This window comes from Aspergillus sclerotioniger, assembly GCF_003184525.1.
Source record: "Aspergillus sclerotioniger CBS 115572 chromosome Unknown BO94scaffold_16, whole genome shotgun sequence".
Taxonomy (NCBI): domain Eukaryota; kingdom Fungi; phylum Ascomycota; class Eurotiomycetes; order Eurotiales; family Aspergillaceae; genus Aspergillus; species Aspergillus sclerotioniger.
The window spans coordinates 440,315-463,958 of NW_020291006.1; the positions used below are offsets into that span (position 1 = coordinate 440,315).

General features: G+C 53.3%; 9 protein-coding genes across 9 annotated transcripts; 4 read left to right on the top strand and 5 right to left on the bottom strand.

The window, feature by feature from the left end:
* Window positions 1–70: 70 nt before the first annotated feature.
* Window positions 71–2,985, bottom strand: BO94DRAFT_97019 (uncharacterized protein). The gene is made up of 2 exons (XM_025617766.1): window positions 2,690–2,985; window positions 71–2,548 (listed from the first exon to the last, which is right to left on the bottom strand). The coding sequence occupies exons 1-2, from the start codon at window positions 2,727–2,729 to the stop codon at window positions 369–371; spliced, it is 2,220 nt and encodes a 739-aa protein (XP_025466792.1). The 5' UTR covers window positions 2,730–2,985; the 3' UTR covers window positions 71–368.
* A 24-nt stretch (window positions 2,986–3,009) lies between these two features.
* On the top strand, window positions 3,010–8,473 carry cpcC (putative protein kinase (Gcn2)). Its single transcript, XM_025611898.1, has 7 exons — window positions 3,010–3,458; window positions 3,512–5,557; window positions 5,615–5,944; window positions 5,999–7,001; window positions 7,052–7,482; window positions 7,532–7,976; window positions 8,026–8,473. The coding sequence occupies exons 1-7, from the start codon at window positions 3,243–3,245 to the stop codon at window positions 8,331–8,333; spliced, it is 4,779 nt and encodes a 1,592-aa protein (XP_025466793.1). The 5' UTR covers window positions 3,010–3,242; the 3' UTR covers window positions 8,334–8,473.
* Window positions 8,314–9,753, bottom strand: cwc2 (active spliceosome conformation promoter CWC2). Its single transcript, XM_025611899.1, has one exon. It carries the CDS (start codon window positions 9,728–9,730, stop codon window positions 8,543–8,545), a length of 1,188 nt encoding a protein of 395 aa, XP_025466794.1. The 5' UTR covers window positions 9,731–9,753; the 3' UTR covers window positions 8,314–8,542.
* A 113-nt stretch (window positions 9,754–9,866) lies between these two features.
* BO94DRAFT_535924 (putative GTP binding protein (Gtp1)) lies at window positions 9,867–11,952 on the top strand. The gene is made up of 10 exons (XM_025611900.1): window positions 9,867–10,057; window positions 10,135–10,163; window positions 10,220–10,234; window positions 10,297–10,321; window positions 10,388–10,706; window positions 10,767–10,876; window positions 10,930–11,075; window positions 11,129–11,186; window positions 11,240–11,404; window positions 11,468–11,952. Exons 1-10 carry the CDS (start codon window positions 10,029–10,031, stop codon window positions 11,673–11,675), a joined length of 1,104 nt encoding a protein of 367 aa, XP_025466795.1. The 5' UTR covers window positions 9,867–10,028; the 3' UTR covers window positions 11,676–11,952.
* Window positions 11,953–12,737: 785 nt separating this feature from the next.
* On the top strand, window positions 12,738–14,489 carry BO94DRAFT_467708 (tannase; the record flags this gene model as incomplete). The annotated part of the gene is made up of 1 exon (XM_025608216.1): window positions 12,738–14,489. One exon carries the CDS (start codon window positions 12,738–12,740, stop codon window positions 14,487–14,489), a length of 1,752 nt encoding a protein of 583 aa, XP_025466796.1.
* A 210-nt stretch (window positions 14,490–14,699) lies between these two features.
* On the bottom strand, window positions 14,700–15,292 carry BO94DRAFT_586339 (uncharacterized protein; the record flags this gene model as incomplete). Its single annotated transcript, XM_025615756.1, has 2 exons — window positions 14,700–14,941; window positions 15,103–15,292. 2 exons carry the CDS (start codon window positions 15,290–15,292, stop codon window positions 14,700–14,702), a joined length of 432 nt encoding a protein of 143 aa, XP_025466797.1.
* A 1,640-nt stretch (window positions 15,293–16,932) lies between these two features.
* Window positions 16,933–18,534, top strand: cpa1 (carbamoyl-phosphate synthase (glutamine-hydrolyzing) CPA1). Its single transcript, XM_025617768.1, has one exon. It carries the CDS (start codon window positions 17,106–17,108, stop codon window positions 18,465–18,467), a length of 1,362 nt encoding a protein of 453 aa, XP_025466798.1. The 5' UTR covers window positions 16,933–17,105; the 3' UTR covers window positions 18,468–18,534.
* A 739-nt stretch (window positions 18,535–19,273) lies between these two features.
* On the bottom strand, window positions 19,274–20,197 carry BO94DRAFT_586341 (oxidoreductase, short-chain dehydrogenase/reductase family; the record flags this gene model as incomplete). Its single annotated transcript, XM_025615757.1, has 1 exon — window positions 19,274–20,197. The coding sequence occupies one exon, from the start codon at window positions 20,195–20,197 to the stop codon at window positions 19,274–19,276; it is 924 nt and encodes a 307-aa protein (XP_025466799.1).
* Window positions 19,975–22,557, bottom strand: BO94DRAFT_97472 (uncharacterized protein). The gene is made up of 4 exons (XM_025617769.1): window positions 22,187–22,557; window positions 21,351–22,142; window positions 21,035–21,303; window positions 19,975–20,991 (listed from the first exon to the last, which is right to left on the bottom strand). Exons 1-4 carry the CDS (start codon window positions 22,267–22,269, stop codon window positions 20,465–20,467), a joined length of 1,671 nt encoding a protein of 556 aa, XP_025466800.1. The 5' UTR covers window positions 22,270–22,557; the 3' UTR covers window positions 19,975–20,464.
* Between the last annotated feature and the right edge of the window lie 1,087 nt (window positions 22,558–23,644).

Genomic DNA, 23,644 nt, shown 5'->3' on the forward strand with positions numbered 1-23,644 from the left:
CTAAACTAAACTAATATATGTAGGGAAGTAAGTAGGTAAGGTAAGAACTAAAGATTACATACGACCAATAAGCTAAGTAGACAGTAGTGACAACAACAGAGGAAAACCGTACCGTACCGTATCAAACCCACCAGACCGACCAACCGACCCGCCCACCAGACCAGACCAGACCGACCACACCAAACCACCATAATAGAGACAAGGACAAGGACAGTGAAAATGACAATGACAGATACTACCTATTCCATCACAAAGGAAAGGGGGGTAGACAGGGTAAGATAGGCAGGCTACTCATGACAAGAGAATGAATCTTTCGTATCATTCCATTTCGTTCCAAGTCGACGTTTGATAAAGAAAGAAAGAAATCATTAAGAGATAGGTTCAAGCACTGATAATGGTTGGCTTGTGTATGCCCGCATATTCTCCTTTCCCTTTCGGGATTCCTGTTTGCGCTGCTTGAGGCGGGCTTGTGCTTGCAGCTTTCGGTCCATGGGGATCGAGTCCCGGGGCACGACCGCGGCGAGACTTTGTCGGCGCTTGGCGCGGTCGAGGACGTGCGAGTCGGGGAGGGCCGAGACCGCGTCGAGACTGTATTTGGAGGGGGAGCGGCGGGCACGGGTACGGCCGTGGTGGCTGTCGTCTAGGTTGTTGGCTAGGTGGTGTGCGAGGGAGGTCATGGTCGTCGTGGTTGGGGCGTAGAGGCTGCGGTAAGTTTCTGAATGGGTGGGTTTCTGTTTGGGGCGTGAGCGAGTGGTTGGGGCTTGGTGGTAGTCGGGTGGGGAGGAGGGTGGCATGACGGGTTGTTCTTCGTTGTCGGTGTGGTAGCGGGATTTGGGGGGCTTTATGGATTCGCCGAGGTAGGCGAGTTGGTGTTCATCGGTGATGCCCATTGCTTTCATGGCTCGTTTCAGGTCGAGATCGCCCGTTGTTGTGTATCTAGAGGGGTAGGAGCGTCGCTCTTTGGCCCGCGGGCTCGGGCTGGGTGGCTCGTCAATATCGGCTGTGTTTTCGTCTTCTAGGTCTTTCTGAGGGCTCTTTTGCGCAAAGTCGAACACGTGGACGCCGGTGTAGTTTTTGCGAGGGCTGTCGGAGTGGCGCGCTCGGGCCTGGGTCTGTGGGAGGCTCTCGATCGCGGTGAGTTTGACTCTGAGCTGGTCGATTTGCTCCTGCATGCGACGGCGTTCCTCGTTGAAGGACTCCTTCAGGTCCTCCTCATGGTCGCGGTGCTGCTGCGAGGTGGTTTTCAACCGTTCCCGGTACTCCTGGATGCGCGTCTCCAATTTGGCCTCCCGCTGCTTCAGCTTGGCTTCCTTCTCTTTGCGCCGCCCCTCGTATTTGCTCATCTCCTGCTTCACCCGGGCGAGGGTTTGCTTGAGCGATGCATTCTCCTTCTGGAGCTCGGAGGCTTTCTGTTCGGAGCTGCGGGCGAGATCTTGTAGTTTGGTGAAGTCGGAATGTTGAAGCTTCATCTCCTCGATCTTGGTCTTTGCTTCCTCCAGTGCCTGCTGGGTCTTGCAGAGCTCTTGTGTAGCCTTCTCGGAAGAACTTTCGGGTTCAGAATGCTCGGCGATATCATCGACTTCGTTTCCCACGACGCCGTGCCGTTCTAGCAGTTTGCGTAGCGAGGTAACACGGTGCTTGTATTGCAAGGCTAATGCGGTCTGTTTGGTGAGATCCTGCACCAGCTTCTCTTTGTCCGCATTGGGACTCTCTCCGACCATGGTCGATGCCAGTTGGGTAACATGACGCTCCATCTCGGCGACTTTAATTTCTTCCTCCCTCAGCTTGTCGGCCAATCGCGACGCTTCTTCATCCTTCTTCTTGGCGTACGTTTTCGCGGCCGAGCGGTACTGGATGAGCTTCTTGATCTCCCAGGTGGTTTTTGTCCGGTAGTTATCGAATTCGGCCTTCCAGTATTTTCCAGACTGCGACCGGGGCTCGTTCAAGTTGATGGTATCATCGTTGTCGTCTTCCGCTGGCGAGAGTTTGGGTCCGACCTCCGATGAGGGGTTAGGCTCGGCGTCCTGCGACAAAAAGAGCTCCATGCCCTTGGAAGACCTGTCGCGCGAATCCATCAAGGCTTGGGTGAGTTTACTCCGAGGCTTAAATTTGCCGTCCGATAAGTTAGCCGACCACTGGTTGCTGAAGTTGCTGGATGAGGATGTTGGTGTTTTGGAAGATTTCGTGGATGGGTCCTCCCGTCTGCGTTCGTTATCAACGACGCTGTCGCCGAAGGATACGGTCTTCCGACGGTTGGATGCGGTTCCGGGGGTCACGAGGATGCTTTTTGTAGGCGAGGCCATCGCGTTCATTCCCAGGTCCATGTCGGCTTTGGCAGCCCTGGAAGCATCTCTGGCGGCTCCAGTCGATGGCTTCAAGGAAATATAGTCATTCAGGCGCCGATTGGCGGATGGCTTCTTTGTCTGGATGGTACGGTCGGCGGTCTCGTCGTCATCGGCACCGGGGGTGCCAAACAAGGCGCTCTTGAAGGCGCGGATCGCAAACACGGGAGCGGGCGTCTCGGGTGGTTCTCCGGTCCTTGAGTTGTCTATGGGGATAAACAAGTTAGAAAAACAAGTCAGGGCGCGTTGGCCGCGGTTGGGAATCGGTCAGATAATTGCACGGCCATTATTGGACCGCAATCGGGGGAGGGCGCGCGCTCCAAAGCAGCTCGACGGCAGACACGCACCTGCGACCTGGTCTTCCTGCCCAGTGATCCACCCCAACATCGCGTCTGCAGGGGACAAGGTTGCGTTCAAATTACCGGACTGGACGAGACACGCATGACACCAGCGACACCATTGGTGACGGGGAAGAGGGTCGATGGGGGGAGGGGATTGACGTGGAGCGCTGTGCTTTGTTTACGGGCGGTGATGCCCCAGTCACGAGCTGGCCGCCCCAAAGGCGGTCGGCGGAAAAACGACGGGGCGGTGCCCCTGGTCGGGCGTTCATATACGGGCCCAGCAGGAGAGAGACCGCTTTTTTTGCTGCTGGTGCTTGCTGGCTTCCCTCACAATCCCTCCTTCTTCGTTCCCGTGCTTCTGCTCCCTCCCTCCCTTTCCCCCCCTCACCCACCTCACCTCTTCTCTTTTTTAAACCTACAATCCTCCCCTGTTTCAGACATGTCCCCTGCTGAGTTATAGAGGGCTGCAGCTTCGGCTGCATCTTTGTCACCATTTTCCGTGGCAAAGGCCAACTCGATCTAGGTGCTCATCTCCCACACCGCCCGACAACGCCCCGCTATGCCTCACAAGCAGAAGAAGAATTTCAACAATGCCTCCAAGAACGGCTCTCCCCGAGTGGAGAAGAAGCAGCTCGTTCCAGACTCGCCGCCATTTTCGGCCCCCGTATTAGCTCCGACCAATTACCAGGAGATCCACCAGAATGAAGTCGAAGCTTTGCGCTCCATCTACGGCGATGATTTTGAGGAGGTGCAGCACAGGCGCTCGGCCTGGCAGGTATGTCGTCGCATTGGGTTCCTCTTGGGAATTACTGACCATGTCTAATCTAGCAATCATCCGAGGTCGCATTCAAGCTTCACCTGCGAGCCTTGTCCAATCCCGAGGTCCACCTTGAATTGCTGGTCGAGCTGCCGACCACCTACCCCAAGACCTTTCCCAACATTACCCTGGAAAACCTAGATGACCTCCGGCGAGGTGCTCGATCGAGAGTACAAGACATTGTCCGGAACAAACCGAAAACCCTCCTGGGCTCCGAAATGATCTATGAGCTCGCCGTGTCTATTCAGGATGTCCTTGAAGACGTCGCGGAGGCTCAGGCTCAAGACAAGGATCTCCCGAGTCTAGAGGAGGAACGGATGGAGCAAGAAGCTGCCGCCAACCAGCGCGCAGAGTTGGAGCGACAGGAGGAGCTCCGGAAACAGGAGGCTGCCACAGCAGAAGAGGAACGTGCCCTACAGCAGCTCTTGGAGGATAAAATCCGACAGCGGACAAAGGCACGCATATCTCGACGTAAAAGTCGCACTTCTGGTCTGGATGCGATTGGAGACACAGATGCGGTGGGCAATATTCCGGGCGCGATCACCTTCGACCCACCACTAGCTATGACGGACACAGACCAGGCCACCCTGGTCTTCCAAGCTGTTTACGGAAAATCGCTCCTCCAGAGCGGTCCCGCGAAGGATACGTTTACTGTCAGACCTGTCGTCTCCGACAATCGGTCTCATGCGCCTCTTTTGGTCCTGAAAGAAATTTCACTTGATGAGAAGGGTATTGAGCCTCTCGGGTTTCGAGAGAAGATGCGCTCGAGTGAGGACAGGCTAGAAGGCCTGAAGAAATTACGGCACCCGAATCTTGTGGATTTTGTTGGGTTTAAAATTTCGAGACCCTTGGGTATGCAGGATACTCGGGACAGCATCTGGACAGTCTACGCCTTGCTCGAATATTCGAACAAAGGAACACTGGCTGAGTTTCTGGACATTGTGGGGACAGCACCCGTTGAAGTACTCCGCAGCTGGACGATCCAGCTGCTGGAAGCTTTGGAGTTCTACCACCGCAGTGGATTTGTCCATGGCAATATCCATTGCGGTCGCGTCCTACTATTTCGAACTCCCACGGGAGGGACCATTGTTAAACTGCGAGCCGCAATTGAAGAGGCTCTCCCCGACTCTCCCGCTAGCAAGCGACTACTAACGACGTCGAAGTCACCATTCTGGATGCCACCCGAATTGACATCGGAGGGTGCACCGCCAACCATGAAGACTGACGTTTGGGACCTGGGTATCACCTTTCTTCAAATGGGATTCGGAATGGATGTGCTACAGCGTTATACGTCAGCAAATGCGCTGATGGGCACACTCGGTCTATCGCCTGCCCTGCAGGACCTATTGCATGAGTTCTTCAGGCCCGACCCAAAGAAGCGGCCTACGGCTTTCCAACTACAGCCTTCAGAGTTCTTCCGTGTTGACACGCCTCTGATTGCTCGCACAAGTGCCTCAAACTCAATCTCCTTGCCGAGACGTCCACGTATCGATTCTTTCGGCGGCTTGCCTGCTTTTTCGCGGTACAACCAGGATTTTGACGAAGCTGGACGACTGGGGAAAGGAGGGTTTGGTCAGGTGGTTAAGGCGAGAAATAAGCTCGATGGTCGCTTCTACGCTGTCAAGAAGATTGCTCAGAAGTCCACCGCGGCGCTGAAAGATACATTGTCGGAGATTATGCTGCTATCCCGGCTAAACCACCCATACGTAGTACGTTACTATACTGCGTGGATTGAGGAAGATTATGATTACGTAGACGAGGAAGCCATCTCCTCCACAGAGAGTGACGTCTTTGCTAGTCGAGACACGCGCGCCTATGATTATAGCACGGGCGGGCTTGACTTTATCAGCTCGAGCGGATACCCTAAGGTTGAGTTTGGCTCGGACAGCGACGAGGATAATGACGGAACCCTGTCGAACGGCGACAAGGGCGACACGTCCGGGACCTATGAGACTGAGAGTGGCACAGGCAGGGAGCTCAGTCGGACGAGGTCCGGTTCCCAGGGCAGGCCCGTGCTGACGACGCTCTTCATTCAGATGGAGTACTGCGAGAAGCATGTAAGTATATCTGTGGTGGTTGTTAGACTTTGCCCAGCCGATGCTAATCGCCCCAAGACCCTTCGTGACCTGATACGGAATGGCTTGTATGACGATGTCGACCGGTCCTGGCGTTTGTTCCGGCAAATCCTGGACGGGCTGAGCCATATCCACGGCCATGGCATCATCCATCGCGACCTCAAGCCGGACAACATCTTCATTGATGTAGCCAACAACCCCCGCATCGGAGACTTTGGCCTGGCCACTAGTGGCCAGTTCACGACAGCCGTACGCTCTTCTTCTACCGCAGACTTTGAAGGCAACTTCACTCGCAGCCTGGGCACAACATACTATGTTGCACCGGAAATGAAGTCTGGTTTCACGGGCAACTACAATGACAAAGTCGATGTGAGTACAAATCATCAGGAACTGGGGGATTGCAGTCATTTAACCCGGGTATAGATGTATTCTCTCGGTGTTATCTTCTTCGAAATGTGCCACTCCTTACCCACCGGTATGGAGCGTGACCAGACCCTGCGGTCTATACGGGAAAAGCACCACGCGCTGCCATCCACGTTTCAGGATTCGGAGAAGGTGGTTCAGGGCAGGATTATCGAGTCATTGCTCAGCCACAACCCGAGCGAGCGTCCTTCAGCCTCGGATCTTCTTCATAGTGGACAGATTCCTCTGCAGGTCGAAGAAGAAACCTTCAGGCGTGCAATCATGCATCTACTCTCCGATCCTAATTCGCCTGACTACAAGAAGATCTTGTCCGGGATCTTCTCCCAGTCGCCAAAGAAGTTCGAAGACATTGCCTGGGATATGGACTCTCGCGGTACCCCAGGGGCCAACGAGTTGTTGATTCAAGGGCTTGTCAAGGAAAAGCTGACGTCGATCTTCCGCCGGCATGGAGCGGTAGAAACTCCAAGGCAGATGCTGTTCCCCAGATCTCAACACTACAATAACGGCGCCGTCCGATTGCTCGACTCTTCTGGCAATTTGCTTCAATTGCCCTTTGACTTGACCATGCCGAACGCGCGTGCTATTCCACGGCAAGACCCCTCATTGGAGAAAACATTTGCCTTTGGAACCGTCTATAGGGAGCTACCTCATGGTGGCGAGCCCAGGACTCACAAAGAGGTTGATTTCGATATCGTGTCACATAACGCTTTGGACTTGGCATTGAAAGAAGCTGAAGTCATCAAAGTGGTCGACGAGATTATCGAGGAGTTTCCTCCCCTGAGGTCGTCACCTATGTGCTTCCTGATTAATCATTCGGACCTGCTTCAGCTGATTATGGAGTTCTGTCGGATAACGCCGTCTCAGATCCCTCGTGTCAAGGAAGTCGTCAGCAAATTGAACGTTGGGAAGTGGACCATGCAAAAGATCCGGAGTGAGCTTCGCTCCCCGGCCATCGGTGTTGCCTCGACCTCGCTAGATGATCTGGCTCGGTTCGACTTCAGAGGTTCGTTGACCCAGTCTTGTCGGGGTAACAGCATGACTAACCTGGTTTAGACTCCCCAAAGCAAGTCCAGAAGCGACTGCGAGTTATCATGCAGGGCACAGAGTTTGCCGAGCGCCTGGCGCCCATCTTTGCTCGCATCAACCTACTTGTAGCTTATCTGCAAAACTTCGATGTAAAGCGGAAGGTTTACATGAACCCTCTTGGAAGTCTTAACGACAAATTCTTCCGAGGCAGCATCCTTTTCCAATGTGTTTTTGACAGCAAGCGGCGTGATGTCTTTGCAGCAGGCGGGCGTTATGACTCGTTGGTCCAAGAGTTCCGCCCAAAGGTCTTGGCGAGCCGGCCTCAAACTCATGCTGTAGGATTCAATCTGAGCTGGGATAGACTCAGCTCGTCTATGCTTGAGTATCTTGGGACACCTGCCAAGACTCCGACGAAGCATCTTGATATGGAGACTGGAGCTTTCTGGAAGACACGAAGGGTAAGCCGGATTCACTTTGTCGGGTATTCAAGGTTCTAACTACTGGCAGTGTGATGTGCTTGTCGCAAGTTTCGATCCCACCGTGTTGCGCACGATGGGCATCAAGATCGTCCAAGATCTATGGCTTAATGACGTCAGTGCAGAGCTGGCTGTGGATGCCTCTTCGCTGGAAGAGCTTTTGAACAAGTACAGAGACAACAGCCATGGCTGGATTGTCATTGCGAAGCCAGACAGTCAGGAGAGAGGCTTCAAGGTCAAGAGCCTCTTCCCGAGGGAAGAGTTCGACATTCGGGGGTCTGAACTCGTGCCTTGGCTTCGAAACGAGATACGTGCGCGCTACCAACGAGAGGGCGCAGTAGACCCTCTCCGGCAATCTCGTCTCCCCAGTCAGGCGGACCCTGGACCCGCATTCAATGAGCGGTTCAGCGACGTGCGCATCCTTGTGCCCCAGCACCGAAGCAAGAAGTCGAACCGTAGGAATATTGTTGAGTCGGGTATGTCATCAGCTATCTATGATCCAAGGGCCCTGCTAACCCCCATCAGCATTGTTCCGATCTCGCGAGGTCGTCGAGGATGCATTGAACGGCCCAGTTGCCGCCATAGATACTCGTGATGAGCTACTAGAGGCCATCAGGGACACCAGGCTTTCAGATCCGGAAAGTTGGCGCGCGGTCATTCAAAACGCACCATTGACGGAACGGAAGTACCTCACGCAGGTCCACGAATTGCTGTTAGACCTTGCCACCGAGAGCCGTGTAGATGGGATGGAGAGTTTCAGCAATGCGTTTATATACAACTACCGAACCGGGTCATGCATATATTATGATCTCGGATGTGGAAATGACAGGTGATTGATGTGAGATGTTGCATGTGTTATGTGTCTGTTAATAATCGCTGTTTGTTGAATTTCTCTTCTCTGAATATACCCACAATTATGCCATGCAAACAAGCGTTGATATTAGCCATCAATAGAAGTCATATAATGAATTGAACCCCAGTAAAGCACATTTTCAGGTATCTCTGCTATAGTACAGGTAAGAATGCACACAACGTACGTAAATCACTCGCTGTCGTCGTCACTCCCGTAAGCGACCAGAGGCCCGGCGGCTTTGGGTGCCTGCTGTGTCGTGACACTGCCGCCTGCTAGCCCCTTCAAAGCTGCCACGGAAGAGCTGGAGAAGATTCCACTGCCCTCGTATTCCTGGGGAGCAACTGCCGTAGACGAAGACGCCGACCCAATCATCAGAGGCTGCTCCGGAGCCTCCAACTGGGCAGCACCCCCGGTATCCTCCAACTCCTTCGTCCGGGAGAACCACACCTCATCTGGTGGCTCATATCCTTGCAAGCCGTAACTGCCCTCGATCTTCTTTCGCTTTTTTGCTTCCGGATCTCTTCCCTCCAACTCAGCAACAAACTCCGCTGGCAAGGCCCTCCGCACCGCCTCAGCAGCCTGTTCCTCCAACCTTCTGGCCTCCCGCTTCTGCGCCAGTGGATTCGGATCAACCGTTGCCCACCGCACGTTCAAGATCTCATTGTGATCCAAGCTCTGATGTGCCATGGCCTCCTTGGCGAACTGCGCATTCGCTTCATTCGTATAAGTCACGAACGCCACACCCCGTGACGTCAACACGCGAATGCGATCAATCTGACCCCATTCGGCGAAATTCCTGGACACCACCTCCTCTATGTTGTCTGTAACGTGGATACGTCCGACGTACAGAGTGCGATTCTGCCTCGTAAACGATCCCACACCTCCCATATCATCCCGATAATCGCTGAACTTATCCCGTCCAAAACAATCCACGTTCGGGTTGAAAAGATCATGCAGTGTCGGGAGCCGGTGGAGATACTCGCATTCCGAGCCGCGTGGACACACACCGCGTGCGAAAAACAGACAGAAATAAGATCCAGGCACTTTGTCCGCGCGCGTGTATCCGCTGTCTCGGGAGATGTTGCACCGCGATGGCGCGGCGGTCTTACTTAAATATGAGTTCTCGCGATCGCCTCCGCTCCATTTATTGTACCAGATGTTAAAGATCTGCCCAGTCTGAGGAGGAGGTTCCGATTTGATGGTCGCTGGGTCGACTTGGGGGCGAGCTGGACGACGCTTGCGGCGGATGATCTTTTTGGTTTTCTTCTGGGTCTCATCTGTGGTAACGAGGGCGGTTTCCGAAGCATCCTGTTGCTGATCTACCTCCGTTTGCTGTTCTATGGCCTCCTGAGGAGGAGTGACTGCTGTTTCGGCCATGGCTGCTGTGTTGTTGAAGATGGATGAAGTGAGGTTGAAGTTGAACAAGATTCCGCCGGAGGTGGTGAGGTTACGTAAGCCAGACGTTGCTTGGCGTCGCGGACGATTTTGAGGTGATTTCCCCAGACCAGAGCGGCTCTCGATCTTGCGCCGCGATCACGTCAGTCTTCGGGGAGATTTTCGCTTGTGTGATAGAGACTTGAGAGCTTTGGCTTGCTGCGAAATCCAGCCCCCGCTGTCTGGTTGTGCTGTTTTCTGTATCTGAGAAATCGAGTCCGCGGGGCTCCTAACCGTCAAGATGGTGAACATCACGGAAAAGATCAAGGAGTATGTCTCTGATATCACAAATCAGCGGTGAGGATTTGGGGGATTGACCTGGCTTACTCTTATTTGTTGCTTGACAGGATTGAAGATGAGATGCGCAGGACGCAGAGTAAGTGTCCTCATTATATCAAGTCTCGATAGCCCCGCCATGCTAACCAAGCGCAGAGAACAAGGCCACAGGTGCGAAATGATGCCCCCGCTGATTATATTGTAGTATCATCCTAATGCACTCTTAACTGCAGAATACCATCTTGGTCTACTGAAAGGGTAAGCGGACCTCATCCCCATTATCACATCTACCCCGCCATATAGAAGCATTACTGACTCCCCCAGAAAACTTGCCCGACTACGCGCCCAGCTCCTAGAACCAACGGGTGGTTCCAGTGGCGGTGGTGTAGGTTTCGACGTCAGCAAGAGTGGTGATGCACGTGTGGCTCTCGTCGGTTTCCCGTCCGTCGGTAAATCCACCTTCTTGAGCAAGATCACCAAGACGAAGAGTGAGACGGCCGCGTATGCCTTCACCACCCTTACTGCTATTCCAGGTGTCCTGGAGTATGGTGGTGCGGAGATCCAAATTCTCGATCTTCCGGGTATCATTGAGGGTGCGTCTGAGGGTAAGGGACGAGGAAGACAAGTTATTTCTGCTGCCAAGGTTTGTTTCTTTGCACTGTCTATGGTGTTTTTGTATCTCTTGGGACTAACTTCTGGCTAGACAAGTGACCTCGTTCTGATGGTCTTGGATGCCACGAAACGAGCTGAGCAGCGAGCGCTTCTGGAGGCGGAATTAGATGCCGTAGGTATCAGACTGAACAAGGAGCCTCCGTGAGTATACCACTCCTGCCAGTCATGCGCATCTGGCTAAACCGAGGCTGCAGGAACATCTACCTCAAACAAAAGAAGGCCGGTGGTATGAAGATTACCTTCCAGACGCCTCCCAAGTATCTCGACGAGAAGATGATCTACAACGTCCTCCGCGATTACAAGATGCTCAACTGCGAAGTTTTGGTCCGGGATGAATATGGTACGTTTCGCAGTCCATGATCCTCCTATGTAGCATGAATAACACCTATCCAGCCACAATCGACGACTTCATCGACGTGATCATGAAAGACCACCGTAAATACATCAGATGGTATTCTTCCCCGTCTATCTCCATACTCCTGGAAAAGTCTAACCCAAGCCCAGTCTTTACGTCTACAACAAGATTGACGGCGTCAGCCTGGATTTCCTCGACCAATTAGCCCGCGAGCCATACACTGCTGTCATGAGTTGTGAACTGGATCTGGGCGTTGAAGACGTCGTTGATCGCATCTGGAAGGAACTCCGTTTAATCCGGGTCTACACAAAACGGTTCGTTAATTCAAGCCATACATTGGTTGTCGCCGACGAGCCAGAGTGCTAATGGTCCTATAGGAAGGGCGAGGAACCCGATTTCTCCGAGGCTCTGATCTGCCGCAGCAACTCGACCATCGAGGATGTGTGCGATAACATCCACCGGACGTTGAAGGAGACATTCAAGTATGCGATGGTGTGGGGAGCGAGTGCGCGACATATCCCCCAGCGGGTTGGGTTGGGGCATGTGGTGTCCGATGAGGATGTGGTGTCGATTGTTGCTAAATGAAGCGGAAGATAGTTTAACACGATCGATATTGCGTTTTACAATGACGTCCGGAGTAGATACCAGGTATGGAGTGTTTTTCTGCAGATCACTTTCAAGTGGGATGAACCGCGGAGGCCCTACGGAGCCCTTCACCCGGCCGATAAACGGGGATGATGGTGTGGTTGACATTGCCCCAGCAAAGGTCGTCCGCAGATTGGTTCCGGGTCTCCCGATTTCTTCACCTTCTTCAGGCTTCTTCAGAGTTCAGGCTGGAAGTGGATCCACCGGAGGAAAGCGTCATGGAAAAGTAGATTCCCTTTTTGGTGGATTAAGATACACCGTAAGTGGGTTAGCACTTAGCAAGAGTGCCCGCCTGTCAGGGCACACGCGGCACCCATGCCCCAGGCCGCCAACTGCCGGCCGCCCACCGCTTGGCCCCGCAGGCCTGACCTTCCTAGTCCGTCCAAATGGCCCGACGGGCTCGGCTTTGATCACCCCAGCGGATAAAGCCTCATCCTCGTCTTCTCGTCTCTTCCCATTCGCATCCACCGTGTCAACTCGCCTTCTCTTTTTACCCTCAGCCAAAGTGATAACAGTCGTGATTCCCTTCAAGAAAGCTACTGCGGCTGTTCATCTTCAAAGTAGGTAAGTAACACTACTATCCAGTCTGCAAGGGGAAACTCACTGTAGGCAGTGTACAGTTGATCCCGAGCTAGCCGGTCCGAAAGATGACACAAACCACGCCTGACGATCTCTGACACGGGACAGCTGCTGAGCACCTCCATCCGACTCCATGGGACGCGTACATCTCTCGCCATTGACCAATGGCTCGTCCTTCTTCTGCCTTGCTCGCGGATCGCCCGCAGTGGGCCTGCAATGCTTGGCCTCCTTAATCTAGATACAACGACGACAGTGGTGATGAGCAATAACAACAGTGGTAGCAATGGCATCAGACAACCATGGTCCTCGAGCCTTCGACTGGTATAAAACCGCTCGACTGCCCGGCTGAACTCTGCCTTTCTCTCCTGGCAGGCACTCTCCTTCCAGCATCCACTTTCCCTCCTTTCGTCCCTCTCTTCCACTATGCGCTCCAGGATGAGCCTGTTGGCCGGCACGGCCACCCTCTCGGTTGTACAGGCGAACAGTCTGGCGGATGTCTGCACATCCACCTATGCTAGTTCTGTTGTCCCCAGTAGCCCCCTCATGGGTATCACCGTTGACACCTCGTCCGTCACTGCGAACCCCGTCTACAACTACAGCTCCAGTGCTACGGCGTTCTGGGCGGCCTCCACCTTCGATTTCTGCAACGTCACCCTGTCCTATAGCCACGACGGGCTCGACGACCAGGTTCTGCTGCAGTTCTGGCTCCCTGCCCCGGCTGACTTCCAGAACCGCTGGCTCTCTACCGGTGGTTTCGGTTATGCCATCAACGGCGACGGTGCGGACCTGCCCGGTGGTGTCATGTACGGAGCTGCCTCTGGTCAGACCGATGGTGGGTTCGGCAGCTTCTCCACCGAATTCGACGCCGTTTTCTTGAAGGCCAATGGCACCATTGACCGCGATGCTCTCTACATGTTTGGATACCAGGCCCACTACGAACTGAGCGCTGTCGGAAAGGCCTTTACCAAGAACTTCTTCAACCTCGGCAGCTCCGAGAAGCTCTACGCCTACTACCAGGGTTGCTCTGAAGGTGGTCGTGAGGGTTGGTCTCAGGTCCAGCGCTTCGGTGAAGAATGGGACGGTGCTGTCATTGGAGCCCCCGCCATCCGCTACGGCCAGCAGCAGCCCAACCACCTCTTCCCGGGCCTTGTCGAGCAGACCATGGGATACTACCCCCCTCCCTGTGAGCTCGAGAAGATCAACAACCTGACTATCGCCGCCTGCGATGCACTTGACGGGAAGAAGGACGGTGTTGTCTCCCGGACTGATCTCTGCAAGCTTCACTTCAACATCAACAGTACCATCGGCGCCCCCTACTACTGCCCGGCTGAGACGACCACCACTGTCCTCAAAAAGCGCCTCTCCACTAGCAACACCACTCCCGCCCAAAACGGCACTGTCAGCAAGGAGGGTGCCGCCGTTGCTGCCAGCATCCTTGACGGCCTGAAGACTCTTGATGGCAAGCGCGCCTACATCTGGTACCAGCCCAGCGCGACCTTTGATGACGCTGAAACGCAATACAACTCTGAGACCGGCGAATGGGAACTGGATATCACTTCCCTGGGCGGTGAATGGGTCGCCAAATTCCTCGAACTTCTCGACGTTGATAACCTCTCCAGCATGGATAACGTCACCTACGACACCATGACACAGTGGATGGAACTCGGCTGGCAGCGATACGAAGACGTCTTGCAGACCACCTGGCCCGATCTCACTCCCTTCCACAGCAAGGGCGGCAAGATCATCCATGTGCACGGTGAATCCGACCCCAGTATCCCCACTGGCTCCTCCGTTCACTACCACGAATCTGTCCGTCAGCAGATGTACGGCTCCTTGTCCTTCAACGAATCTACCGCCGCCCTCAACGACTGGAACCGCCTCTACCTGGTCCCGGGTGCCGCCCACTGCTCCTACAGCAGCGACCAGCCCAATGGCGGCTGGCCCCAGACCACTCTTCTCACCTTGATCGACTGGGTCGAAAATGGTGAGAAGCCTGACCGCCTCAATGCCACCGTTCAGGAGGGCTCCAACTACGGCGAGCACCAGGAACTCTGCGCCTGGCCGCTGCGTCCGTTCTACGTCAAGAACGGCACTGAGTTGACCTGCGTCTTTGACGAGGCCTCCTACCAGACCTGGGTGTATGACTTTGACGCCTACAACCTTCCTCTGTACTAGATGGCTTCAAATCTGGTGGACCGATCGAATGCTATCAGACTTGGAATGGCCTTTTCTGTCTTCCGAATATGTATTTGTGACTAGACTCGCACTTTGACTTATATGATATGTATAATGTATGGAATTAAATTGACTCCTCTTCGTCGTTGAATTCATGTGTCCGTTGGTAGAAGCTGGTTTTGAAAGCACATACATAGTGACCACTACCTCCTAATCCTCATACTTCCTCCCATCCGGATACCCCATATATCCCTCCAACTCCTTTAAATCCGGCATACCTGCAGGACCCGGCATATACCGCCAATTCTCCCTGGTGGTGGTCCCATTCCACCAAATCTCATTTTTATGCAACGCATCCATAATCTTGGGGGCATCGATATAGGTCCGAATTTCGACCATTTGATCCTCATACCACCTCGTCACCCAAACATTCACGATATCAAATTCATCACCTACAACAAACAACATCAGCCACAGACCTTCACCTCCACCTTTCCCCCAGAAAACCCTATGAAAAAAAAAAAAAAAAAAAAAAAAAAAAAAAAAAATCAAAAGAAAGTAGATACCAGAATTCATCACCCCCTAAACTCCACCTCCTGAACCGACCACCGACTCTCACACCCCCCATGAATCGCCACAGGATGAATCTCAAATTTATCCGCATGATCCATGAACAACACACTGACTCGGCGTAAGGCATTCACATAGAAATGCATGAGATCGTTATAGTGGCCTGCAATCGGGTGGTGACCCACCACAGTGAAACTCACATTCTTGTGGATCAGCGTGAAGAGCTTCGTCATGTCCTTTTCCAGGATCTTGAATGAGTCCCAGATGTGGGGTTGGGAGGCGTAGGCGCAGTTCGTGGAGGGTTTTCGAATTTGAAGCCCTCCCGTGAGGGGTCTGGGGTTGGGGAGGGGTCTGGGGAGGGGGGATGAGGCCGTCGCCGGTGCAGTGCTTGTTCGGGGGGTGGGAGGGGTCGATTAGTCCCGTGCCGTCGCAGGAGGGGTCGTCTTGGAGGTTGGGGGGGTTGGAGGGGAGAGGGAGGGAGAGAGGGTTAGTTGGGCTTGGTTTGGGGGTTGGAGGTGGGCATGGTTGGTGTTGGTGTTGGGATAGGGAAGGGGAAGGGTGAGGGTGAGGACGGTGGTGGTGAGGGATAGGGCTGGGAGGAGGTGTTGGAGGTGCATAGTGGTGTATAGGGTGTATAGGATAGGTGATGTATTGGGCTATCCAGGTATCTGGTTACTGTTCCTTCTCATATTTATTGTATGGAAGTCTCCGACTGCATTAATCTGCCGAAATGTGTCACCATTGAGTACTACCTATATACATTGTAGTATGGGGAGTGCGAGGCAAGTAGATGTGCCCTACTAATATATGATGCACCGCAAAAAGAGCCGATGCTGCTTCTGCTGTCGCTATCAGAGGTGGCAACTTGCCGATAAGCAAGGCGTTTCAGCGCCTTGATTGGCTCCACGGGAGTCGTACGCCATCTGCAGGATAAATTTGAGCAACATCACGAGTCAATTGGCTTCTGAAAAGGCTTTCTTGGATGTGACCACGGTGTAACTTCCCGGTGGTCGAGGGTTTATATAGTCCCCCCATTCATCCATCGCATGCTGTAAGTCGAACCGACCAGATTGCTTCTTTGCTCGGAGAGTATCAAGCTATGTACTCCGTCCGGAGTACAGCCCCCCATTATCGCCTGGGGTTATACTATTTATATTAGTCAAGAGTATCCATGTTAAGGAAATGGACCTATCACTTAGGTAATGTTTAGTCAAAGGGATCTGCCATCCCAGGGCTATCAGCTTTAGGGCACCCACCGGGTGGAGAGAGTTACATCAATAGTGAGTCATGACCAGCTGTGATGGGAGGAGGGGGAACCAGCCCCTGTGTGTTGTACCCATGGATGGCTGGGACTGTACCTCTTAGCACTTACACATTGTACTACTATGGACTAGGACTAGTAGTAGAGCTATCCAGGAGGTTCGGACGAACTGGGATCCGCCCGACTAGTTGGAAGCCGCCGCGAGTATCGGGCGGGCGTGAGTCAACGCCGTGAATAAAAAACTCGAAACTTTCCCACGCCGATAGCGGGCAAGCAATGGGGGCCCTCCGATTGGCCGGAAGGGGGCCAGTCGGTGAGCCCTTGGCACGTGCCGCCCGACCGGCCCGGCCAGCGAGCGCACTTTTTCCCTTCTTTTTAAGGCCGGGCTCGTCCTTCTCTCCCCCAGTCCTTTCTTTCTCTTCTCCTCCTCTCTTAGTTCTTCCCCCCCAATCCATCCCCAGATCACCAGCCCCATTAAATAAATGTCCATCTAAAGACATTCAATCCCCCCATCTTCCCATCCCCTTTATACCAATCCCAGTGACTGGTAACAGCACAGTCGCGCTTATGCGTTTGGCACCTTCCGTCTTCACTTCTCAGGTATGTTCTCCCGCCACCACAACCCCCCAGTCACAGCCATTGACCTCGCCTTTAAATTGATGCTAATCGACTCTCTTTAGGACTACATCTCGGATCACCTCTGGAAAGCTTCAGGAAACTTTTGAATCCACCCCACAGCAACCGTCTTCGTCTCTCATCTCTCCAAATAAATACCTCCCATCACAATGTTCGCTCGTGTCTTCAAGGCAATGCCCGCCCGGGCTCCCGCCTTCACTTCCGTGAATGCCTCCATCCAGTCTCGCTTCATGGCCACCGTTCGTCAGGGACGTCCGGCCCATGAGCGTGCCACCTTTACGATCCGAGATGGCCCTATCTTCCACGGCAAGTCCTTTGGAGCCCGCTCCAACATCTCCGGTGAAGCCGTCTTCACCACCTCCCTTGTGGGATACCCCGAGTCCTTGACCGACCCGTCCTACCGTGGTCAGATCCTGGTCTTCACCCAGCCTCTGATCGGTAACTACGGTGTTCCCTCTGCTGAGAGGGACCAGCACGGTCTCCTCAAGTACTTCGAGTCCCCCAACCTCCAGGCAGCTGGTGTCGTCGTGGCCGATGTGGCTGAACAGTACAGTCACTGGACCGCCGTCGAGAGTCTCGGCGAGTGGTGTGCCCGCGAGGGTGTTCCCGCCATCTCTGGTGTCGACACCCGTGCCATTGTCACCTACCTCCGTGAGCAGGGTTCTTCCCTCGCTCGTATCACCGTCGGTGAGGAGTACGACGCTGATCAGGACGAGGCTTTCGTCGATCCTGAGCAGATCCACTTGGTCCGCCAGGTCAGCACCAAGGCTCCTTTCCACGTCAGCGCGGCCAACCCTACCTGCCACGTTGCCGTGATCGACTGCGGTGTGAAGGAGAACATCCTGCGTAGCTTGGTCAGCCGCGGAGCCAGTATCACTGTGTTCCCCTTCGACTACCCCATCCACAAGGTCGCTCATCACTTCGATGGTGTCTTCATCTCCAACGGCCCTGGTGACCCGACCCACTGCCAGGACACCGTCTACCACCTCCGTCGTCTGATGGAGACCTCCCAGATCCCCATCTTCGGTATCTGCCTGGGACACCAGCTCCTGGCTCTGGCCAACGGTGCTCGCACCATCAAGCTCAAGTATGGTAACCGCGCCCACAACATCCCCGCGCTGGACACCACTACTGGACGCTGCCACATCACCAGCCAGAATCACGGATATGCCGTCGATGTCTCGACCCTGCCTTCCGACTGGAAGCCCTACTTCGTCAACCTGAACGATGCTAGCAACGAGGGTATGATCCACAAGACCCGTCCCATCTTCAGCACCCAGTTCCACCCCGAGGCCAAGGGCGGTCCCCTGGACTCCTCTTACCTCTTCGACATCTACCTTGACAGCGTGGTCAAGTACAAGAACAACCAGCTGGCGTTCCACCCCAACCGGAACACCGCCCCCAGCCCTCTCTTAGTCGATCTCTTGGCTAAGGAGCGTGTTGGTGTTCAGCCTACCATTGGCATGCAGAACGTGGCTGCCGCCGCCGCTGCTGCCGTTGCCGCTGCTTAAGGGATGTCATTGGGAACTGGAGTCTGGGTTTGGGTTTGGTTGGATTTCTTCGGTTGTACATGAGTTGGTTCGGTAATAAGTTTGGGTTCATTTGGTTTAGGAATACATATCCATGATTTCACATTTCACCCTTTACTATTGTACTACGTAGTATAGCCCCGCATTGTGTAACCCCGTAAAAGTGTACAATGTTCTCCTAAACCAATACGGGTAAGGCCAGCTACTCTGTCTCAGGCAACAAGGTCTTACAGATGTCCCAGCAAGCATCCTCAAGCAGAAGTGTCTACAACAAGGAATAACATATACAACCAACCTAGAGGTCATGTTCACTACACTGATTGACACACAAGTACCCAACAAGATAACAAACCTCTACAGTATAAAAATATTCCCACACGAAGATGCTATGTTCATAAAATAGGGAGGACGTTTGTTTGGGGAGTGGTTGGAATTGGATTTAAGTCAGGTACCAACTAGTAGGGCGAAATAAATTAAGGGTGATGATGTTGATAATGATGTTGATAAGATTAGAACTTGAATTTGTATAGCTATCTATCTAGCCTAGGGACGAGCACTCTGGGTGGGATGTGGATATCTAGTGGTCAGTCTTATTAACTGTGTACTACTGTGTCCTAGGCAGAATTATCGAGAAAGATAACCCACTATAGTTAGTAGTAGCAATGGTGTATATAGGTAACGTACAAACAAAACAAAAAAGAAACATATAGCCATGAGGATAAGTTATTACTGTCATTTCTATTAAAAAGAGAAGAAGAAGAAGAAGAAGAAGCCAGAACCCAAAAAGATCACGCCTCACACCGCACCAAAAACCCGTTTAACTCCTCCTCCGTCCAATCCCAGATCTTTCGCGCCAGGACCATATCCTTCCCCGTTGCCTTGGCCTTCCCCAACACCCCCACGGGCTCATAGTATTCTCCAGATTTGACCTGCGGGGAGACAGACGCCCAGAGCTGGTTCCTGATTCCCTTTTCCACTGTTGCGAGGAGTCCCATTGCATTCGCTGCGTGGAGGGACATTCGAGCGAAGCAGGGGGCGTCGGTGGCTCCACTAAGCAGGTTCGTGCTCACGACTCCTGGGTGGATCGAGGCGACGGTTAAAGCAGGGTATTCTAGGGCTAGTTGTCGCGTCCAGAGGATATTCGCTAGTTTGCTTTGGCCGTATCGAGCGAAAGCGCCTAGACTGTCGCCGGGGGTTTTGAGGGTGTCGAATTGGAAGCCACCTTGAGGTGCGAAGCTGTGGCCGTCGGAGGCGAGGGAGATGATGCGTACGTCTGCGCCGGTGTGGGCTGTTTTCTCGAGCGCGGGGAGGAGGAGTTTGGTTAGGAGGGCGTGGCCCATGTGGTTTGTGCCGAATTGGATTTCGTAGCCGTCTTTGGTTTGGCCGGGAGGGGAGGCCATGATGCCGGCGTTGAGCATTAGGATGTCGAGGGTTTGAGATGAGGTGGTGAATGTTTCTGCGGCTTGTTTGATGGAGTGGAAGGAGGTGAGGTCGAGTTCGAGGAGGTGGATGGGGGCGTCGGGCACTTGTTCTTTGATTGAATCGGCGGCCGCTTGGGCTTTGGTTAGGTTGCGTGCAGCAAGCCAGATTTGGCGGGGATTGTGACGGGCATATTCGAGGACACAGGCCTTTCCTAGGCCGACGTTGCCTCCGGTGATGAGGATGGTTTTGCCGGTCAGGTCGGGGATGTCGCGGTCTGGTCGGAAGCCCATGGTGGTGGGTGGAGAAGATGTTGGGGCAAGATGGATGGAGAAGGGGTTGTGGAGAGGTAGGTTGGAGTGAGAATAATGAGAACAATGAGGTAGCGAAATCGAAGTATACCATGACGGCTCTTTATAGGGGCGTAGTTGGGAGAACCCAGTCGGAGTTGGACTCATCGACACTCCGCTCCGATCGGGGCATTGGATCGGCATCCGACTGGTCAACCTTGGAATGCGCCACATCGTTACCAGTAAGTGATGGGCTACAAGATTGCATCATTACCAGTTCCACATCGTGAGGAATTCGTTGGAGAACATCTCCAGGTCGTCGGCAGACGGAGACCATGAATCCGCCGTAGTCGGGACTATCACCGTATCCCAGGACAACTTCATAGCTTCCATTTTCGCTGCCATGATCATGAAGAAATCGAGATCCTGGGAGCCCTCTGGGTCGAGTCCGGCTGCATCTTTGACCTGGGAGAAGCGCTGCGCGGCCGTTTCTAATACCCACGACACGTCCACCGACTCCTGCACCAGTTTGCGGTCCCATACTGGGTAGTCGCATGTGGTGAGGCGATACAGGTTGACGAGACTACGACCCATATTGGAACATATTAAGCAGGTGAACCCAACATATTCTGCGGGCCGAAAGGTGAGAACGGTCTCAGTCCAGGACTTGATGGTTTGCAGGCAGGCGAAGAGACATTCGAATTGTTGATTAGACTGTGGGGGAAAGATTTGAGGGGCTGAGAAGCCAACCTCGTAGATCATCATCTCCGTGTTCAACAGCTCCATTTGGAGGGTTTCTGCGTGTGTCAGCGAGGGCCATTCACCGAGGGTTAGACATACTGTTATCGGCTAGCTCGGAGGGAAGTCGTGATCTGAAATCACGGAGCTGGCTTTGAAGCGACTGCAAATAAAAAGAGGCTGATGGCATGATGTTGGAATCCGTTGGACCTGTCCATGGATCCATCACCTTTGCGGTGATGAGCCGGAGTTTGACCAGCTGCACCAGCAGACCATCGTGCTCCGATTCATTTTGTTCTTCGACTACACGAAGACACTCGTCAAAATAGGGTGTCCACTGGAGAGGTTCGCCGTTTCCTGAGAGATTAGATCTGGAGTCATTAGCACGGTGTATGTGGGTAATAATTCTGGCACCTACGTGAAGCTCACGAGAAAGCAACCTAGCAAGGCTCTGCGTTCTTTCATGGAGGGCAAGCGAGAGCAGTGGGACGGCCGACTGGTGCCTTTCAGGTCATAGCTGAGAAGAAGACCGGGGTCCTGGGACGGTGGCTTGTCCAGGCCGAGATCATAGAGAATCGCGATAGCTAGCTGTAGCAGACCAGTGAAAATGGGCTTGTCGAAGGAGTAATGGTGATCCCAGGTAACATACACCAAAACCGCCAAGAGAAAGTCGATGTTCCTCGTGCCCTCTACGTAGGCCTCGCGGCCGAATCTCTCTCGGACCTGCATGGACAGGCCTCTCTGCTGCGTGGTCCGGGTGGATGCCACGGTCATTATTGCTAGCCATAGCAGCGGACTCTCCTGACGCAGCTGACTGGCTGTCAGAGACGCTGGAATCACTAGAAAGGGCAGGTGCCCAATGAAGTCGGATCGAAACCGATTCAAATACGAAGCTGCATCGTCGTCGTTGGGCTCAAGAGATGGGTTCTCGGGATGCCCAAAAGAGGGGGCAGGAGTAATGGCTGTGTCTGGTAAGACTTGAACTAAAGGTGCAGACAAGGAGACAGGTTGAGCATGGGTCGGAACTACATGCTCCGGGGTGGACACCACCCCGTTCAACAGGCCGGGCTGAGTCGCAGATTTAAGGATATTGACAAGCCCGTCCAGTTTCTCCTCGAGCTTCTGGACATCTTTGACCGAGGCTTTAGTCTGGTTCCGGCGTTTACGTACGGGAGGGGATGGCTGGCAGGTCTTCATCAGCCGGACGCATCTACACCGATTAGCAACGGAGATCAGTTGGAGCGTGGTCCTGACCTTGCACACGTCCCGGAGTCATGGGGGGTACATCTAGACTTTGCCCGGACGCAGTTGGTGCAGGCCCGTATTGCTGACTTCATATTGGGAAACGTGGATAAGTGTATTCAATAGATGGAATCATCGCTCACGCCGTGTCTGAGCGGAGCGGAGCCTGCGAAGCTCCGACTCCGACTCATTCTCCGGTTGCGTTCCGAAGTCACCTGATGAGACCGGACATGTCACATACGCTAACCGTATTTGGATCCCTTTTCCTTCCACAACTGCGATGAAACTCCTGGTCAATGAACTGCTCAAAATATATGAGCAAACAATGCCTATTAATATTATTGCAGGCTGAGATGAATACAGTGCTTGCTGCATCAAGAAGAAAATATTCAAGATTATAGATCGGACCGGTTCCTTTAGTTCCTTTATAAGATGCAGGTGGCGGTACAGCTATTTCGGCCGCCCGGCTGACGAGGATTTGCTATAGTGATTAATTCATCTCTTCTTAGGTTGAAATGCAATAAATTCAGATAGTAAAGAAAAAAAGAAAATACTGCAGGAATGATTCGTTGGTAGTCACCCACCCAACTACTTGCCCTGGCTTATGCGTAGTCAACAGACAGGTTGTGAGTGCTCTTTCAATAGTGGAATCAGGTGATAAATGCCAGCAATATCACCTTTCGATGATGATCAGCATAGTTTACCATTCTCAAAATCTTCTGCCTAGGCTGTCAGCAACGCCTGCTGCCATGATTGGTGCAAAACCCCGCTCCGTGAGGCACGCACTGATTGTGGCATCTGTAAATACCAATTCATATATTGTGATATATGGAGTTACAGGATTCCATGCAAAATCTAACACCTAGTTTCTTGGATGTCTGCGGGAACCCGGTGCCCCGCGAGCACAAGCCTTCCACCAGCCTTACTAAAAGACATGAAGCCCAAAAGTTCTTAGCAGTACTAACAGCATAAAACCAAAACAGTTAATACTTTAATACCTGATTTATCAATTTTTGCCTGTTCCGGTCGATAATCAGCTTATCATAGTTAAAAGAGGATTTGAGGAGGGGGGGAGGAATAATTGCTGCCTGTAGTGCTGGCCTCCAGGGAGCCCGGCCGATCAGTCTATGCATGACCAGGAGGGGCTGCTTTCGGCGTTTGGGCAAATTCTGCATGCCGGGCTTTTCTCACAAAATTTTCCTCGTTGCTTCTCGTAATCTAGGACTATTGTGGCGTGTCCCTTTATTCTTGATAATCATATGCGACACCACCCACAACAACAGCATATTCTCGGCATGAATTCGCGCTCGCCTAATCTTGTATTGTTGGGCTGCGCTGGCTCCCCACCCTCAGCAGACCGTGATTGAGGCTGCAGGTATCTTAGCAATACACTGTTTGTTGATAATGCATGTGCCCCCCCCCCCCCCCCAACCTCGCCAGGTTCACCCAATTGATATCTACGACTGAGAT